The following is a 16,279-nucleotide window of genomic DNA, read 5'->3' as shown; positions in this document are numbered from 1 at the left end:
TAGGATCATATATCCCCACTTCCCACACCTATAGGTACCCAATGCACATCATAAAATAGCCATCTCAAACAGGGAGACACCCATGCAGCAAACAAAGTAGCCATCTTAGGTTTTATTTCAGAAGACATACCTGAACATAGTAATGCTTTGTGTGTTCTTGAGCACACATGACATGCTATTTTGGCTGTCATCCAAAATCTACAGAACAAGAGATGAATCAGGCCTGTACATGCGAAGGAAATTCCCAGGCTGGTTGCTTTCATTGGTAGTAAAAATACGTTGTACAAAAGTTATTCCCTGTAATATGCGGCTTGAACAGACACTTCTTCGTATATTAAACATATTCAGAACAGCCAAGCACTCTACACTTCTCGGAAAAAAAGATAGGTTTATATTTATGTGTTTTCATTCCGTGTACAAAAAGAAATAAGGACATCATTCTTCCTTATCGTGTTTCCATAGCAGTAAGATAGTAGCTGACTGTTGTGTTAATTTAACACAAGAAAAAAATCATATAAGCCTGGTCACCCATAAAACACAATTACAATCAGAGACAAACTTTACCGGTTTACCCAGTGGAGAAAAAATAAAGCTTTGGATAAATTTACCTACGGATAAATTTAACTCTAGGTATAGTTTACTCCACATTTATTTTTGGATGCAAATTCTCTTTACCTAGAGTTACACTGTTTGCACCTTTGCTTTACCTTGAAGAGAGAAATCAACTCTAGGTAAAGATTGTTACCATAGGGAAAATTGTGATTTTTAGTAGTGAGCGCCTCCATTGACTGCGATGGTTATGCTTCGGTGCTTCCATGTGGTAAGGTCGCTTACAAACAATCTAAATAATTCGGTGTTCATGATAAAACAATCTGATGTTTATGATGATGTGAGGTAGTAATTAGATTTGTGTGCGGGTCAGTTATACCATCTGCAGCAGGGGCGAAGGAGCCAGAATGGCAGTTATGAGTTGTATTTTATCTTTTGTTGATGTTTTATTAGCTTGCGAACAAACAATACATTATTATTACAAATCAAAAACTGAGTCCACGGCTCCATGTTATAACAGATGGTTTTATTTTAATCTGGAAATTAAGAAAAAGTATTTAGTGATTAGTATATTAGGTGTTGTATTTAATGTTTGTCGATGTTCTATTAGCTTGGTATGACACCTATATTGTTTTATCATGAGGATTTCTTCTCCAAGTAAAATTGAGTCCGCGATGCTAATGGAGGATCGAATGAATGCTAAATTTAATGGCATTGAGAATACGAGAGGAATACCAAACATTGTTTTGTGATTTTAATTTATTTGGTCTGAAAATGGTTGCATGTACAAATATTTAAAACGAAGGATGTATTGTTGAAAATGGTTGCATGTACAAATATTTAAAACGAAGGATGTATTGTTGAAAATGGTTGCATGTACAAATATTTAAAACGAAGGATGTATTGTTGAGATAAGCCTCGTAAATTGAAAAGGAATGAGTATTTATAGATTGTTTTGCAACATATACGAGTTTGGTGGATATCTTGACAGAGATTTCAAGAGTGCAAGACTTTCATAGTTCTATTTTCATGGTTGGATTTCTACGGTCTCTGAGTTGTCAACAAGTCATTTGTTACAATACATCTCTGGCGCTACCATTCATTGCTCGCTTGTTGGTTTTTTCCCTACATTTCATGTTTGAATACTCACATGGTTCGTTTTAGAAGAATTTTTAAAATTTTAAAATCAACATTCCTTTTTAAGAAACTCAAATCACTGAGGCCTAGGAGGAGAATTAGGAATCAGTTTGAACTGAGGTTTAATAACCCCAGGCTGCCTAGCTAGCTAGCATCGGTAAACCCTAGGACTTCTCAAATTGCAAAGATCTTATTTGATAATCAGAAGTCCTAGGTGTTTCATCGTTAATATCCGATCAAAGCGTAAACGAAAACTTATTTGATAGTTTCAAAAAATGTTGTTTCTAGGTCGAACAAGTTATGATATAGAAACACCGTATGTGTTTTCTCGGTTCGTTTTAGGAGAATTTTTAAAATTTCCAAATCGGCGTTTTCTTTAAGAAACTCAAATCACTAAGGCCTGGGAGGAACTAGGAATCAGTTTGAATCGAGATTTAATAACCCCACGCTAGCTAGCTAGCATAAGTAAACCCTTCTACAATTTCTTAAATGGCACAGATCTTGTAAACTAAATTAACTTCCAAATCTAGCATTGATAAATTAAGAATATTTGTAATTGCCAACTCAAAAACCACCAGAAAAGACAAAAATTCACGAACATGGAATCATGCGCTTGAAATGAAAATTCTAATTCGGCACTGCCCACAGAATCACTGCTCGTTAAGTAGCCATATTCGGCCATACTACCGTATCTCTCATCTCTCCATTTGCGGCGGCAAACGTCTACTCCCTCTGTCCGCAAATAAGTGTACATCTAGGGTTGTCTTAAGTCGAAATTAAACTTTGACCAACTTTTTTGAAAAACATATCAACGTCATTAGATCCGTATTGAAATGTAGTTTCATCATATACCGATTTGATGTCATATATATTGATATGTTTTTCAATAATGTTGGTCAAATCAAGAAAAATTTGACTTAGACAAATTAGAAGTACGCTTATTTCTGTACCGATGGAGTGTATCTGGACAATAAGGGGGCTGTTCGAACAGAACGGGAACCTATTTCATGGTAAAATCAGTAACGTGTGCACACACTAGCAGCAGCAGTAGTGCAACAGCACAGATGGAGCCGCAAACAGAGCACCCATATAACAGAGCAGGGGAACTGAGCACAGAGCACACATAGGAAACAAACCATTCGTCTTCCCCATTCGCCGCTCCTATTAAACCTCCATCCCCTCTTCTTGCCGCCTTAATTGCCTCCTCTCCTCGATTGCCGCCTCCTCTCCTCTTCTTCATCTTCCATGGCGATCCCACTGCAGCCGAAGAAGCAGGACGACAGCCGCAAGGGCGGCGGCGGCGGGCAGAGCAGCGCCATGGAAGACGGCGACGGCGACAACCCGTCGGCCATGGCGGAGCTGCGGGAGCTGTGGCGGATGGCGTTCCCGATCACGTCGCTCAACCTCATCGTCTACCTCCGGGCCATGGTGTCCGTCCTCTGCCTGGGCCGGCTCGGCCCGCTGGACCTCGCCGGCGGCGCGTTAGCCATCGGCCTCACCAACATCACGGGCCACAGCGTGCTCTTCGGGCTGGCCACGGGCCTGGAGCCCGTCTGCGCCCAGGCCTTCGGCTCCAGGAACCACCACCTCCTAACCCTCTCCCTCCAGCAATCAATCCTCCTCCTCTCCCTCGCCGCGATCCCCATCGCGCTGCTCTGGCTGAACGCCGGCCCGATCCTCGTCTCCCTCGGCCAGGACCCGGCAATCGCCGCCGCCGCCGCCTCCTACGCCGCCTGGGCGCTCCCCGACCTGGCCGCCGGCGCCGTCCTCCAGCCCCTCCGCGTCTACCTCCGCTCCCAGGGGGTGACAAAGCCCATGGCGGCCTGCTCCGCGCTCGCCGTCGCCATCCACGTCCCGCTGAACCTGCTCCTCGTCTTCGTCCTCGGCGCCGGCGTCCGCGGCGTGGCGGCGGCGCAGGCGCTCACCAACTTCAACATGGCGGTGTTCCTCGTGGGGTATGTGAGGTGGGCCGGGCTTTGTGACGGGACATGGAAGGGCTTCGCGCCGCCGCGGGAAGTGGCCCGTGGGCTCGGCGGGCTGGCCCGGCTCGCTGTGCCCAGCTGTGTCGGGGTTTGTCTTGAGTGGTGGTGGTACGAGGTGGTCACTGTGCTGGCCGGTTACTTGCCGAATCCGACGGCTGCTGTGGGTGCTGCTGGGGTGCTCATCCAGACCACCAGCCTCATGTACACCGTGCCCATGGCGCTCGCCGCCTGCGTCTCCACCCGGGTAAGCTAGTAATCCATTCATTCCATCAATTCAACATTTTAACCCATGCATGAATGCATCATCAACCTAGCTATAGCTTTTCTGGATCAATTCCCAATTCATCGGTCGAATCCCTCTCTTCGTTTCATTCATTCATTGTTGCCAATTTTTTTCCGAAAGGAAATATACGTCCCGGACTCTGCGTCAATCGATGAATACAACGGTTTTTATTGCATTCATGGGTTGCATGATCATGATGATGATCGAGTTTGTTGAGCGGATCATTGGTGTCATGTAACTTGTGCTGCCTTGCTCGATCACACAATTTCTGATGCTATATGTGTTTTTGCATTTTTTTTTCATTTGTATACTATAGCTAGAGTATATATTTGATGCCGACAGATATTCCCTTTTCCGTTTGTTGGTTTCATCATTTGAGGGCCCAAAGTTCGTTAGGACAACATATAGTATTTCTCTATTTATATATGTTGGTCTCCTCCATTTTATTTTATTTTTGCAAGTTTTGATGAATACTTACTCTAGCTACTCTCTTGTCAAAATAATTTTTTAAAGGAGTCAAAATAATAATTGGATGCTTCCTGCACTATCTTCACCACACTTGCTTGGCCAGGCTAGGCTACTGGCTGGCTAGCTGCATGGCAAGCTTGCCCTCGACCTATTGCCAATCTCCACGTCACTGACAAAATAAATGTGTGCAAAAATGTTTTGCTAACTAGCTAATGACAACGATATGGCAATACATATTTTATTCTCCCAATTAAAAAGGTTGAATTTGGTACATGCTCTGCTACATAGACTGCACTTTGAGTCATACCTATTTGTTTATTTATTGCAGTACTAAAATATTGGCCAAAATTTTACCAATTTTAGAGGAATTATCCTACTACTACTAGAAACCAATAAATATCTGCTAACACCAAATTTGTGCAAAAGATTATTCCCTCAATCGCACCAATCCACCGCTGCCCTTTTCTCGGTGGCCAAAAACAAGCACACACGCACGTTCCTTTCTTGGTAGATTCCCAGATGATTTTTATTATTTTTACCCAGCAATTTTTACAATTTTACAGCGACAGAAAAGACAAGAGCCTGTAAAGTTTTGTTTCTTCTTTGCCGTTGGTGCATGTGCATGGGCATGGCCGGCTGGTCTTCTCACAGTGCACACACAGCAGTTTGACCAATTAATGGCTGCCATGGCCTGCCCATCCCATCCAGCAGAAAGAAGGCCTGGCCATCCATGCCGGCCGTACATGTCAGCTGCTCCAAGAAAAGACAAGATTAATCAGCCAGCCTACTGTCGAATTAATCTGTATTAATTAATCTCTGCTAGCTAGCTATAACTTGGTTATTAATTACTACAAGTTGGTTACATGGTGTGATATGCGATGCATGCAGGTGGGCAACGAGCTGGGGGCCGGGAAGCCGCGGCGGGCCCGGACGGCGGCGATGGTGGCGCTATGGTGCTCGCTGGGCGTGGGCCTGGCCCACGCGGTGTGGACGGCCTTCTTCAGCGCCCAGTGGGTGTCCCTCTTCACGACGGACCCCTCGGTAGTTGCCCTAGCATCGGCGGCGATGCCGGTCTTGGGCCTTTGCGAGCTGGGCAACTGCCCGCAGACCACGGGCTGCGGGGTGCTCCGCGGCACGGCCCGGCCCGCCGTCGGGGCCCGCATCAACCTCCTCTCCTTCTACCTCGTCGGCACCCCCGTCGCCGTCGCGCTCGCCTTCGGGGGCGGCTCAGCAGGGCGAGCCGGGTTCGGGTTCGGCGGGCTCTGGTACGGGCTCTTGTCGGCCCAGGCGGCCTGCGTGGCGCTGGTGCTACTCGTCGTCGTGTTCCGCACCGACTGGCGCGTCGAGGCGACGCGCGCTAGGAAGCTCACCGGCGCGGAACCGAGTGCCATGGAGATGATGATCGCGACGGCCACCAACGGCGTCGAGGAGGAGAAGAAGTGCTTGACGGTGGTGGCCGGCAACGGCCGGGAGGTCGACGTCGACGTGTAGCCATCGATAGGGAGCCTTGGGTTCCTTTCATTTGGCACCAAAAGCGAAATACCCCACTCGCGCGGCGCATCGAGTTACCGATCTGGCCTTGGCTTTATTTGAACGATCTATCGACATCTCTTGTAGCTAGCTTAGTCATGCAAGCCCAAGTGTTTCTCTAATTTGTCTTTTTCTTGGAAACATATTAATGTAGCCTCCAGCTAAGAGCTAGCTCTAGCATATATTGGAGTTTGTAGTAGCTAGCTACCAGTAGTTAGTTATTGTGGCGAGTAGCATGTTGAATTGCAAGTTGGTTCCAGCACTACAACGCTAGCGCACTACTAGTAGCTTGTTGCGTCCAAGTGGTTGGTGTTTGGAAAGGAAAAATGTTGCTTTTCCGTTTCTGTATTATTATTGCTTTGCCTCATTGTCCTCTTTAAACTATACTTTTTGGGGGGAGAACTTTATTGGTTAAGGAATAATGTCTTTTACAATCAAAGATGACAAGCTCCGAAATACATGAAGGCTCCGCGCCCTTCTAGCTAGAAGGAATAATCTGGAGATGACAGTTTGTGACATGTCAGCAAAGTTTCATGTTTTTACAATCTTATGCGTATATCATCTCCCACTAGCCAGCTTTTATACATGCATCTTCTCTGGAGATTAATTTCTGAAGAATTTTAGCCACAATTTTTGTGTCCTTTTGATTACAACTTACTAATATAGCACTACTACAACTCCTGGCTAGCTAATGGATATTGGAGTTTTACTCTAGCTTTGATCGATTGATCGAGATGGATCGATCTATATCTGCTGAAATGATGGATATATATATCGAGCTAGCTGGAAAGAACCAATGTCCCCATCTGATCCTGTTCTATATATAATACTCTCATGTAAGCCATGGAAAGCCATGGAGTACTTATCATGGCTTTTCGGAAAGCGGCTTTCTAATGTTCCGCCTTTCTGCATCATGCAGCCGGATCGACATGCAAGTAATTAATGGAGTACATGTCTAGTTTTAGCGCGGCCGCTTGTCGCGCGCTCGATGATCTATTCCTTAATTTAATTAACAGCTTTGGCGTCCGGCAGTTGCTTAACTATTCTTTAATTTAATTAATTTTCTCCATTTCAATGCGAGACATTTTAATTAATTAATACCTCAGGGTGCATGCCGACGTCGGCTTTGGTTAACGGCCAGCGTACGCATGCACATGTAACGGACTCACCTGCCTGCCTGCATGGATATATGTGCATGCAATTTTCTTTTTCCTTTGACATCCTGCATGCAAGTATGTATCCTGCATGCAAGTATATAAATAAATAATGTGCATGCATGCATGGTGATCGCATCCAGTGGCTCTAACTGGATAACAGAATTTCTCAAAAAGATGAGAAATTAATGCATGGGTATAACGGACAGCAAGGGGAAGAGGAACAGCACGCCGGCGGTGCTTGCTTGCATGTCAATGCGCGGTCACGCCCACCAACAGCTTTGGGATATGCAAAACGAACTAATTGAAACATCAAAAATAGACTGCGTGCATGTCAAAGAAAAAAAAATGCTGCTAGCAGTAGTTCGCTATTCCGATATGACCCCCGTCGACCACGTCAACTGATTTCTAACTAAAAATCTTAAAAATTTTAATAACAAAACCGAAAGAAAAATTGCCAAGAAGCCGGCCGGGCTTAACTCATTAATTAACTTGCATGCTATATGTGTTCCTTCTCACCCCTGCAGAAAATCCTATTGTCGTTGAATTAAGTAGCATGCAGGAGTATGCTTGTAAGCATCGTTTTTTTTTTTGACAAACGCATGTAAGCATGTGGCTTGTGATTAGGACATCATTGACTACAAGATACTCCTACTAGCACCAGCTGCATGTCCGGAGACAAGACAGAGAAACGAAACGGTTTCCACGCGAAATCTAGCGTCCTTGTTGGTTGCGTGTGTTGGCCACCATTTTCATTTTGCATGATGCATGTACTGATCGATGGATCATGGATGTCTAGCTAGCTGCAGCTGAATTCTGTAATAACTTGATTTAATTTTAGCCTAGCTTGTTGGCAGCAGGCGGCAGGGGAACAGTATGCATGGAGATCGACATGGGGAAACGCCGATTGGGAGACGAAGGAATTCAGGGATTCGCTGGGATCTGATGATCTGATCTCAGGAGTAGTGAACACGCCGGCCAGGGGTTCCACGTTCTCAGGAAGATGATAAATCTTGATTGTGGAGATTAATTTGACCGGACCCTGTCGCAGTGACGACCGCGAATATATACACCGGAGTTTGTGCGCGAAACTTTTGACTTGTTATACTGCTATACTATATATAGGGGTATCTAGCTAGATGGATATGGCAACGACGACAGCACAGTGCATGGTCGCTAGGAAATCCTGCTAACAAATCCCGGGACACCAGGGAACTTAATTAATGTCGTCCACATGCAGCACTTGGTATCGATCGATCGTTTAGCACATGCAAAATCCAAAATCACTCAGCTCGATCGGGTCTTCAGTGTAAGCACGTGTGATCTCGATTAGTTTTCGAACAAATACTACTACCTTGCCTCCTCGTTGAAGTACACGTGAATTGTCGTCCTATTTTTCTCATTAGCTTGAATTTTTTGGCGAACGTTCGGTGCACTTCATGATATCAGGGGCAAAAAGTCTCCAACTTGCCAAATTAAATTGCAGCACATTTTCGGTACACGTTTAGACATGAGAGAGCGCACACATGAAAAAAATTTGAAAGTATAAGTGAATTTTTCGTCTAAGATTTAGACAATTATGAAAGTACTAATTTGACAAGGACAGTGCACGTGGTGGGGCTGCAACACCAGAGTTAATTAATTACTTGGTATATGTGGAGAAATTGATTATAATTAACGATCGATCAAGGCCGGGACGTACATCACATACCTGTGTGCATATATATTTTTACCCGTCCGGATTTTGCAGAGACGACGTAATACTAGCGAGATCCTGGACCAAGCTATATATAGCTAGTTTCTTTGACCTCACGTGGCCGTGCATGCATGCATCTGCATGCGATCTAATCGACCGTATCGTAACCAGAGCTAAGCTAGCGTTGCTTCCGATGGAAAGAGCTACAGAGGCCAAAACCCAAAAAAGCCTGCAGGCGGCTTTCCCTCCGTACGCACGCCATTACAATCTGCGTCTAGCCAGTAGCAGAGAGTAGTCCCTACCGGCCGGTAGTATGAGCTGAGTTGATCAGCTACACAGTCGAGGCGGAGGAGGCTCTTGTCCTAAGCATAGGTGTTATAAATGACAGAACTAATTAATGGAGCACGTACGTATCCTTTGCGGTCTGCGGGCGGCCATCTCTGAACGTCCATCCGTACTACGCATCATGGGTCGAGCTATAGCTAGACCTAGCTAGCCTGACAAGCTAACGATCTAGGCTAGGGCTAGGTGCCGTGCAGGTCAAAATACTGCTCTTATTTTTACACAAATCCAAATCAAGTGTGCAGATCATTGCATCGCAGAAACAGTACTCATTGCTGCGTGCTCAATCGTTATCGCTACTCAGCCAAAACCAATGCATATGTAACCTGCAAGTTAAATTGAACTCTCTTGGGTACGTAATTATCAAAGTTAGGACGTCGCTGCAATGCCCAGATTCGATTGCTTGAGATATGATATGACGAAGCGAAAAATCGTCTGGACATGTCCGAATCAATATCAATCGTGCTAGTACGTACGTCCGTACGCGCGCCAGGCCGCCATGCATCGGTGCATCGTGCATGGAGCCTGACACCATCGGCTAGCTAGGATTCGATGCGGTACATGGTAGTACACGGATGGTTTTGTTGCCGTGCGGTTGGATGAACAGTCGAAGAAACCAAATTTGAATTTAAATGTATATATACATTAAGTATATATCCAAATTTTGTTGGCGTCGTTTGCAGGCACTGGTACGTACGTGCGTGCATTGCTTTGCACGCTGGGTCATGCACGTACAGCTGCCTAGCCGCAGCTACGAGTACTATCTGAGCTGCTGCTCAATCGATCAAATCAACCGCTGCTGCATGCTATCTGAGCTATCCCTGGGAGCCAGGGCTGCACCGGCCTGTTCTGAACCCAAACTTACATGCATCTCTCTCCTTTTCTCGCTTCTTTTACTACACACTTGGAAACACCCGCTCGATCGACCCAGCTCGGTTTTCGATAGGCCCAAAGGCTATGTACTCCACGTACTGCTAGGACATTATATCGAGTCTTGTACTAGCACTGTACGTCCGGGATATAAACTAAATTCGAGCCAGTTTCGAACAAATTTTGGTCAGCCTCCTTCTTCAGAAATTAACGAACCAATGATTCTGAAATTATACAGCCTCTGTTGATTGATTTGTGGGGGTCCTATGCCTTGTCATGCATAAATGTCGTCATCTTCACTGTACGTGCGTTAGAGAGTGCAATGCGGTGCACGTACACGTGTTAATATAAAGCAGAAATCATGCATCGATCCTATCCACTAAACATGACATAACCTCAAAGCAGAGAGGGGATCCAGAGAGTGGTGCTCGCTCCCTTTACACGAGCGCCCAACAATTAACAAACAACACGGCACGTCACATCACATCTGAGCTTATCCGCAGCTATCTTTGTGAACATGCACGCACGATATCTCTCCTTAACTTGCTTTCTTTTGACCTCATCATATGTCTGTGTATATATACATGTAGTCCATCTCGATCTATAGCAGCATGCAGCTAGCAAAGTGGATGGCAGAGGAAGAAAGGGACCAACCAAATTAGCCCGCATCATCAACTACGTGTGACTGATTTCAAGTAGTACTGTCCCGTCGAGCTAGCAACAAGGTGCGATGTTCCTTGCAATTATGACGTGCTTCACTGCTTGTAGTTGTGTGACACACGCTCACAGGCTGACATTGACATGGCTGGGAGATAGCATGTGTATGCAGTGGTGCTGTTAATTGTGTGAGCCACATGACCCAAGCCTTGTTACAATGGTACGGCGCACAATTTGAGCTTGAATTCTGCTTCTCCGGTCTTCCAGTAGCCAGTTAGTTCCTAGCGCTATTAGTTCATTCCAGTGGATGCATATGCGAAATATACTTGAGCATTGTAGCTGAGACTGGACATGCAACAACCTGAATCCGGTTAGCAGATTGGGTCCTTCCATTGTTAGGTAGGAGTACCACTGTGCAGTCGTACTGCAACTTAGTTAAACGCTAAAACTATCTAGTGCTAGCAGTAGTTTCATTTCTTTTGACCATTCTTCCTCCGGGCATATTGTCTTTCCTAATATAATTATCATTGCCACTACTCACAAAGTGTTCCTCACACCTGTCTGCGGACCACAGGCTGCTCAAATCAACCATGGATTGAACGTGTCCAATGAAGTTAACTGCATATGGGCAAACTAGTTGGAACATCCATAAAATGCATTCAGACTTTTCATCAAGATGCATGACACGCATACCTAACAGTTCAATTATTCGCCGCAGAATGTATGCATGCAGACGCGGATCAGTGATTAAAAGTTAAACTACTTTCATGACGGTTATGCATGCCTTAAGTTTTATCAGTGAAAATAGAATCTATTATATATGTAGTTGTACTGGATCTTTACACGAGGTGAGGTGGATTAATTAGTGGCTCGTGATGAACAAAAAGCTGCAGAAAGAATCCTCCAAAAAGGACAACTTACGAGATGAAACTTGGTTTGCTTTCCCTGTTCAAAAACCACGAGCAAACCCAAACTCATTATGGAACATATAGGGCTAACATATACCTGAAGGGTTTTCTTTCTGAAGTTGCAATGCCAGCACCTAAAAAATAAACCCAGACTCTTCCAGTGGAAACATGTGTTCCCTCACGAATATCTGAAGAATTTGCTTTTCTGGGCAGGATCAGGCAAAATCCGCATCTGAAGCTAGAATCTTTATTTGCTGAAAAATTTCCATCCCATCTTCCCTTGTATGGAGATGGAGAATAGCAAGTGGAATACTGCCATGCTACATTAGTAGAGTTCAACTTACAGCACTACAGAACATATAGTATAGTGTAACAGCTACAAGACATGTCTAGAAGCAAGAACACAGGCTAGGTCCACAGTACAGGATCAGGCTTTAACAAATTATTAACCACTGAAGAAAACCTAATGGATCAAATCGGTTGAGCACAAATGTGCTACCGAGTACTACATAAGGAAAAATGGACCACCAAATTAAGGACACAGAAATGTGATCTTCTCAACAACAGCATTCAAAAGTAGCATGGCAGTAAAATTTTCACAGCAACAATGGCAGACTGGCCGTTGCACTTGGATAACGTTTTCACTAAAGATAACATTCCTTGATTAATTCGCCACGATTTGCTAGTTAACTAACATCACGTTGGCGAGTTGTAGAAGTTCGTCCACAGTCCCATTGAACGCTGGACACTTGCAGCATCACCGGGCATCATGGCAATAGACAAAGAACCTAGGTACCTGCACAGAAAGCAATCTCATAAGGAGAGCCGATTTTGACAATTCACTAGAGGGGCAAAATACATAGTAAACAATATTTACAGGTTCAATAGGAAAACAGTTTCAAACAGTAAATACATTCTCTGTGTGGTACTATGTTTGTATATGACAGTGGTATATCTTGTAAATACCGAGAGGACGACAATTGTCGAAGCAAAATTTCTGGTTGATGATTACTAGCAAGTTGAGATTTATCGAACCCAAACAATTGGAGCATGACATCGTATTGGAGGGCTGAAACCTTCCGGTTGCTACATTTTCTCAAATGCAGGCTTCGGCTCATGCTACATTTTCTCAAAAGGGTTACAGCAGATATGACGGCACAATCATCTCAACTGCCATTCATCATTTCAGCTTGATCGTCTCCACCACCAATGGCGATCGCTATGTGAGGAATGAGTAAATAAACAAATGAAAATTGTGGGCAGAGAACAACTGATAGGAGATGGCAACCATTAAAAGAAGCGACTACTATATGCTCCCTCCATTTCACAAAGGTTGGCGTATTTTGTTTCGTTAAGACAAAGCTTTGAGTAATGATAACTCTATTAATATGTGTTTTTCCATACATGAAATTTATATCAATAGATACGTCTTTAAAAGTTCTTGTTAATAATCATGATTTCGTATCATAAAAGTTACTCCCTCCATTCCTTAAAGATTGGCATATTAGTTTTCATTAAGACAAGGCTCTGACCACAAATTACTATGTCAATGTATATTTATAGAACAGCCGATTTCGGGTTACTCGAGGATCAAAAGTCCGGTCAAACAATATCTGCAAGTTCAAATAACAGTACGAAAACAATTTATACAAGTTGACATGTTCCTTAATCGCTTTGCGGCATCTCAGTAGCAAGAGAACATGCAGCGATCAAACAAACGGTAGGCTGAATACTGTACATTTTGTATACAACATTGGTATATCATTTAAAATAACAGTGGGCGACAACTCGATAAGTAGTAGAAAACATTTGATTTCTAGTTATACTTTTTGCTCAAAATTATTACTAGCAAGTTGAGATTTATCGAAACACACACAGTGAGAGCATGACACCAAAATCTGAGAGGATTGAAACCTTCCGGTCACTGCATTTCCTCAGACACAGACTCGGCAGATGATTGTACTACAAAGCAAACATAAATCGAAGAAACTTTATAAAACTGACTGGCATGATAAAATTGCATCAAGGTAGCACATCAGCACAATGCAGTGCACAGATGCAAGAGGAAGTGATTCACAGCTCAAAGAGAAAACTTGAATAAGGTCTGGGGGATATTGTCATCATCTAAGGTTAAAGAAAGAGATCTAAAGACTTCTTTCTCAAAAGCTTGTAACTTTGCAAGAATGGGCATAAGGGCTATCGTCAAATTAGAAGAAGAAAATAGATCACATTGTTCAGGCTCCAAACCGCATTCCGTGTAGTACTGCAGCATCTTTTCCACTTCAGAAGAATATTGACCTGTTGATTTACAGGCATATGCACCACGAAACCTTTTTTTTCTGTAAACTACAAAACTTAACAAGGCATGCAAGCAAAATAATAGGCACATTGTAGAAGATGACGTTGCAATACCTCTTCAACCAACAAAGCATGCTAACAGATGCAACAACACAATCATCTCATCCACTGTTAAATAGTTCAGCTTGATCACCTCCACCACCAAGTGTGGCTCCTGTGAGAAGAATGGGTCCGAGAAGCCAATGGCAATTGTGGGCAAGAAAATAACTGATCAGAGACGGCGATACTTACATGAACTGACTGTCATATATCTGCATGTTGCGCATAATACTAGCTTTCGCTAAAAGATTAGGAACAGTCAACGAATCACATGTAATACTGCAAGAGAAACAATTTGACAAGGCACAGTGCAGACCCGTTAAAATCCAGTAGCTTAAACTGGAACCTACGCACAAGAGATTGCATTGCCTTGCTAATTAAGTATGGCTATTATTTAATCATTAAAGAAGTACTGGGTCACTATTGTTTTCTTAATTCCCACGCGTCAGTGTGATTAAATTGTCCAACACCATAGCAAGGCAACAGGAACATGAAGCACCTTCAAAGATGCCACATTGACTAAATCTATTAGGACAAACTTTGGCAACAAAACAAAATGTTGATTGTTTAGACTAAATATGTACAGATCAACAGAACATACAGAAATTGTTTTCTGCCCCAGGTACAAATAAACTAGTTCATCATTAATTATAATAGAAGTAAATGGTAGGATTTAGGTATGGATGAGAGTAAATATGAGAAACACATGCAAGTAAGAATGCCAGGACTTTGTACATTTATGAGTTGTGTAAGCCCGAAAGGTTTATTTCAGACTCATGAATGAGGGACTTTCTTGTAAATAGGTGCGACAGTGATAAGAAAATCACATGAATGGGCAGAATCAGTAATTGCAGGACTCCATGAGAACCAGCAGCAGCCAGGAGGATGCAAGAATCAGTTATTGGAAGGATATGAACAGTTCACCATATAATAAGCAGTTCTTTCAAAGAAGTTCCATAAAAACTTGTCATCTATAATGAACTATGGCTCATATACTTGAGAATATCTACAAGGTAGATACTGTTTGGAAGATCAAAGTGAAGTTTACAACATGGAAAACAACAGTACCTGTAGCATAAAAACTTGTGTAAGGAAGAATTCTCCAATAGTTCCCTTCCTCTGACACCACCTCGATGTGCATGGACTTGAGATTGATCATATAGGTGCTTGGGTGCACATTGATGAAGATGACATCAGCATCTTCAGCAAAGCCAATTGGCTCCACTCGATATATACACCCCAGCAACACTTCCGGCGCAAGAAAATTTTCAAGATCAATGACCCTGCAAAGTGTCCATGTTACCACCCCGTCAATGTTAGCCACCCGTGCCCACAAATGGAGACTTAATCCATCATCAACTCCAGCAAAACCAAGCCGTCCATCCTCCACCGGCATGATGATAATCTGCCCATCGTAGTTATAGAGCGCATCGTCCGGTACATCCTCGATTAAACCCAAGCTATGCTTATCCAAATCAAGCTCAATGATGATGATGCCAGAGTTATCAGACAGCCAGTAGAGTGTGTTCCCGACCAGAGCCGTTGGCTTGTTAGCAACTAATGAATGCGGTGTAGCGATGGAGGTGACCTCACCCCAGACGCTGGTCTTGGACGAGTAGACACGGGCAGAGGTGATGAAATCAGTCTGGTGGCTAGACACGACCGCCACGAGGAACGGGCAGGAACGGCAGTCGCCGTGGTGGGGGTAGCCGGCCGCGCAGAGAACCGCGTGGTTGTAATCCCAGTTCTCGTCGCAGGCCGGGGGCAGGCGGAGGTGCTGCTTTTCACCGGTCATGAGGTCCCAGACAAGGAGCTCCCCGGTGCGCTTGCTTCCTAGGAGGGCGCGGCCGTGGCGGCAGTCCAGGGCCCACCAATCTTCCTGGCGCCTCATGGCGGCGGAGACCCCGAAGGAGCCGGTGGTGGGGACGAAGAGGGGAGACCCTGGATGGTCGTTGAAGAAGCCAAGGAGGGGAGGCCTCACCCCGTGCAGCTCGCGGAAGCGGCGGAGGTAGCGGGCGTCGTGGACGAGGCGGCGCCAGCGCTTAAGATACTTCAACTAATGGCTACCACCTTTTATTTTCCTTCCCTTCCAGTTATATGCTATAGGGGTCACCCATTGTAACACCCTAGTCCAAGTTGATCCATGTTTGGCTGGAAGTAGTGGTCTGAGTCCCACATGGTTAGTTATAGTTGCATATACAAACCATGGAGAACCATCCATACCAGCTGGGTTAACCGGTTTAGGAGAAGCAAGAGCAAAAGTTTGAGACCCTGTACAGGCTGGATGAAGTCAGGGTGTTACACCT

General features: G+C 44.4%; 2 protein-coding genes across 2 annotated transcripts; one reads left to right on the top strand and one right to left on the bottom strand.

The window, feature by feature from the left end:
* The first annotated feature begins 2,717 nt into the window (after positions 1-2,717).
* LOC100821579 (protein DETOXIFICATION 54) lies at positions 2,718-6,348 on the top strand. The gene is made up of 2 exons (XM_003562714.4): positions 2,718-3,912; positions 5,308-6,348. Exons 1-2 carry the CDS (start codon positions 2,932-2,934, stop codon positions 5,908-5,910), a joined length of 1,584 nt encoding a protein of 527 aa, XP_003562762.1. The 5' UTR covers positions 2,718-2,931; the 3' UTR covers positions 5,911-6,348.
* A 5,857-nt stretch (positions 6,349-12,205) lies between these two features.
* Positions 12,206-15,884, bottom strand: LOC112270150. Its single transcript, XM_024457921.1, has 3 exons — positions 15,042-15,884; positions 13,989-14,088; positions 12,206-12,372 (listed from the first exon to the last, which is right to left on the bottom strand). The coding sequence occupies exons 1-2, from the start codon at positions 15,862-15,864 to the stop codon at positions 14,036-14,038; spliced, it is 876 nt and encodes a 291-aa protein (XP_024313689.1). The 5' UTR covers positions 15,865-15,884; the 3' UTR covers positions 12,206-12,372; positions 13,989-14,035.
* Between the last annotated feature and the right edge of the window lie 395 nt (positions 15,885-16,279).

This window comes from Brachypodium distachyon, chromosome 1 (assembly GCF_000005505.3).
Source record: "Brachypodium distachyon strain Bd21 chromosome 1, Brachypodium_distachyon_v3.0, whole genome shotgun sequence".
Taxonomy (NCBI): domain Eukaryota; kingdom Viridiplantae; phylum Streptophyta; class Magnoliopsida; order Poales; family Poaceae; genus Brachypodium; species Brachypodium distachyon.
Note: the sequence above shows the minus strand (reverse complement) of the source record. Positions and strands in the feature narration are given on the sequence as shown.

Bases quoted from the DNA above. Each gene is read 5' to 3' on its own strand.
- LOC112270150 (XM_024457921.1), bottom strand. From the start codon at position 15,864: ATGAGGCGCCAGGAAGATTGGTGGGCCCTGGACTGCCGCCACGGCCGC. The intron at 14,089-15,041 runs GTACTGTTGTTT...TTCTTCTCACAG, and splicing joins CACAAGTTTTTATGCTACAG to GAGCCACACTTGGTGGTGGA.
- LOC100821579 (XM_003562714.4), top strand. From the start codon at position 2,932: ATGGCGATCCCACTGCAGCCGAAGAAGCAGGACGACAGCCGCAAGGGC. The intron at 3,913-5,307 runs GTAAGCTAGTAA...CGATGCATGCAG, and splicing joins CCGCCTGCGTCTCCACCCGG to GTGGGCAACGAGCTGGGGGC.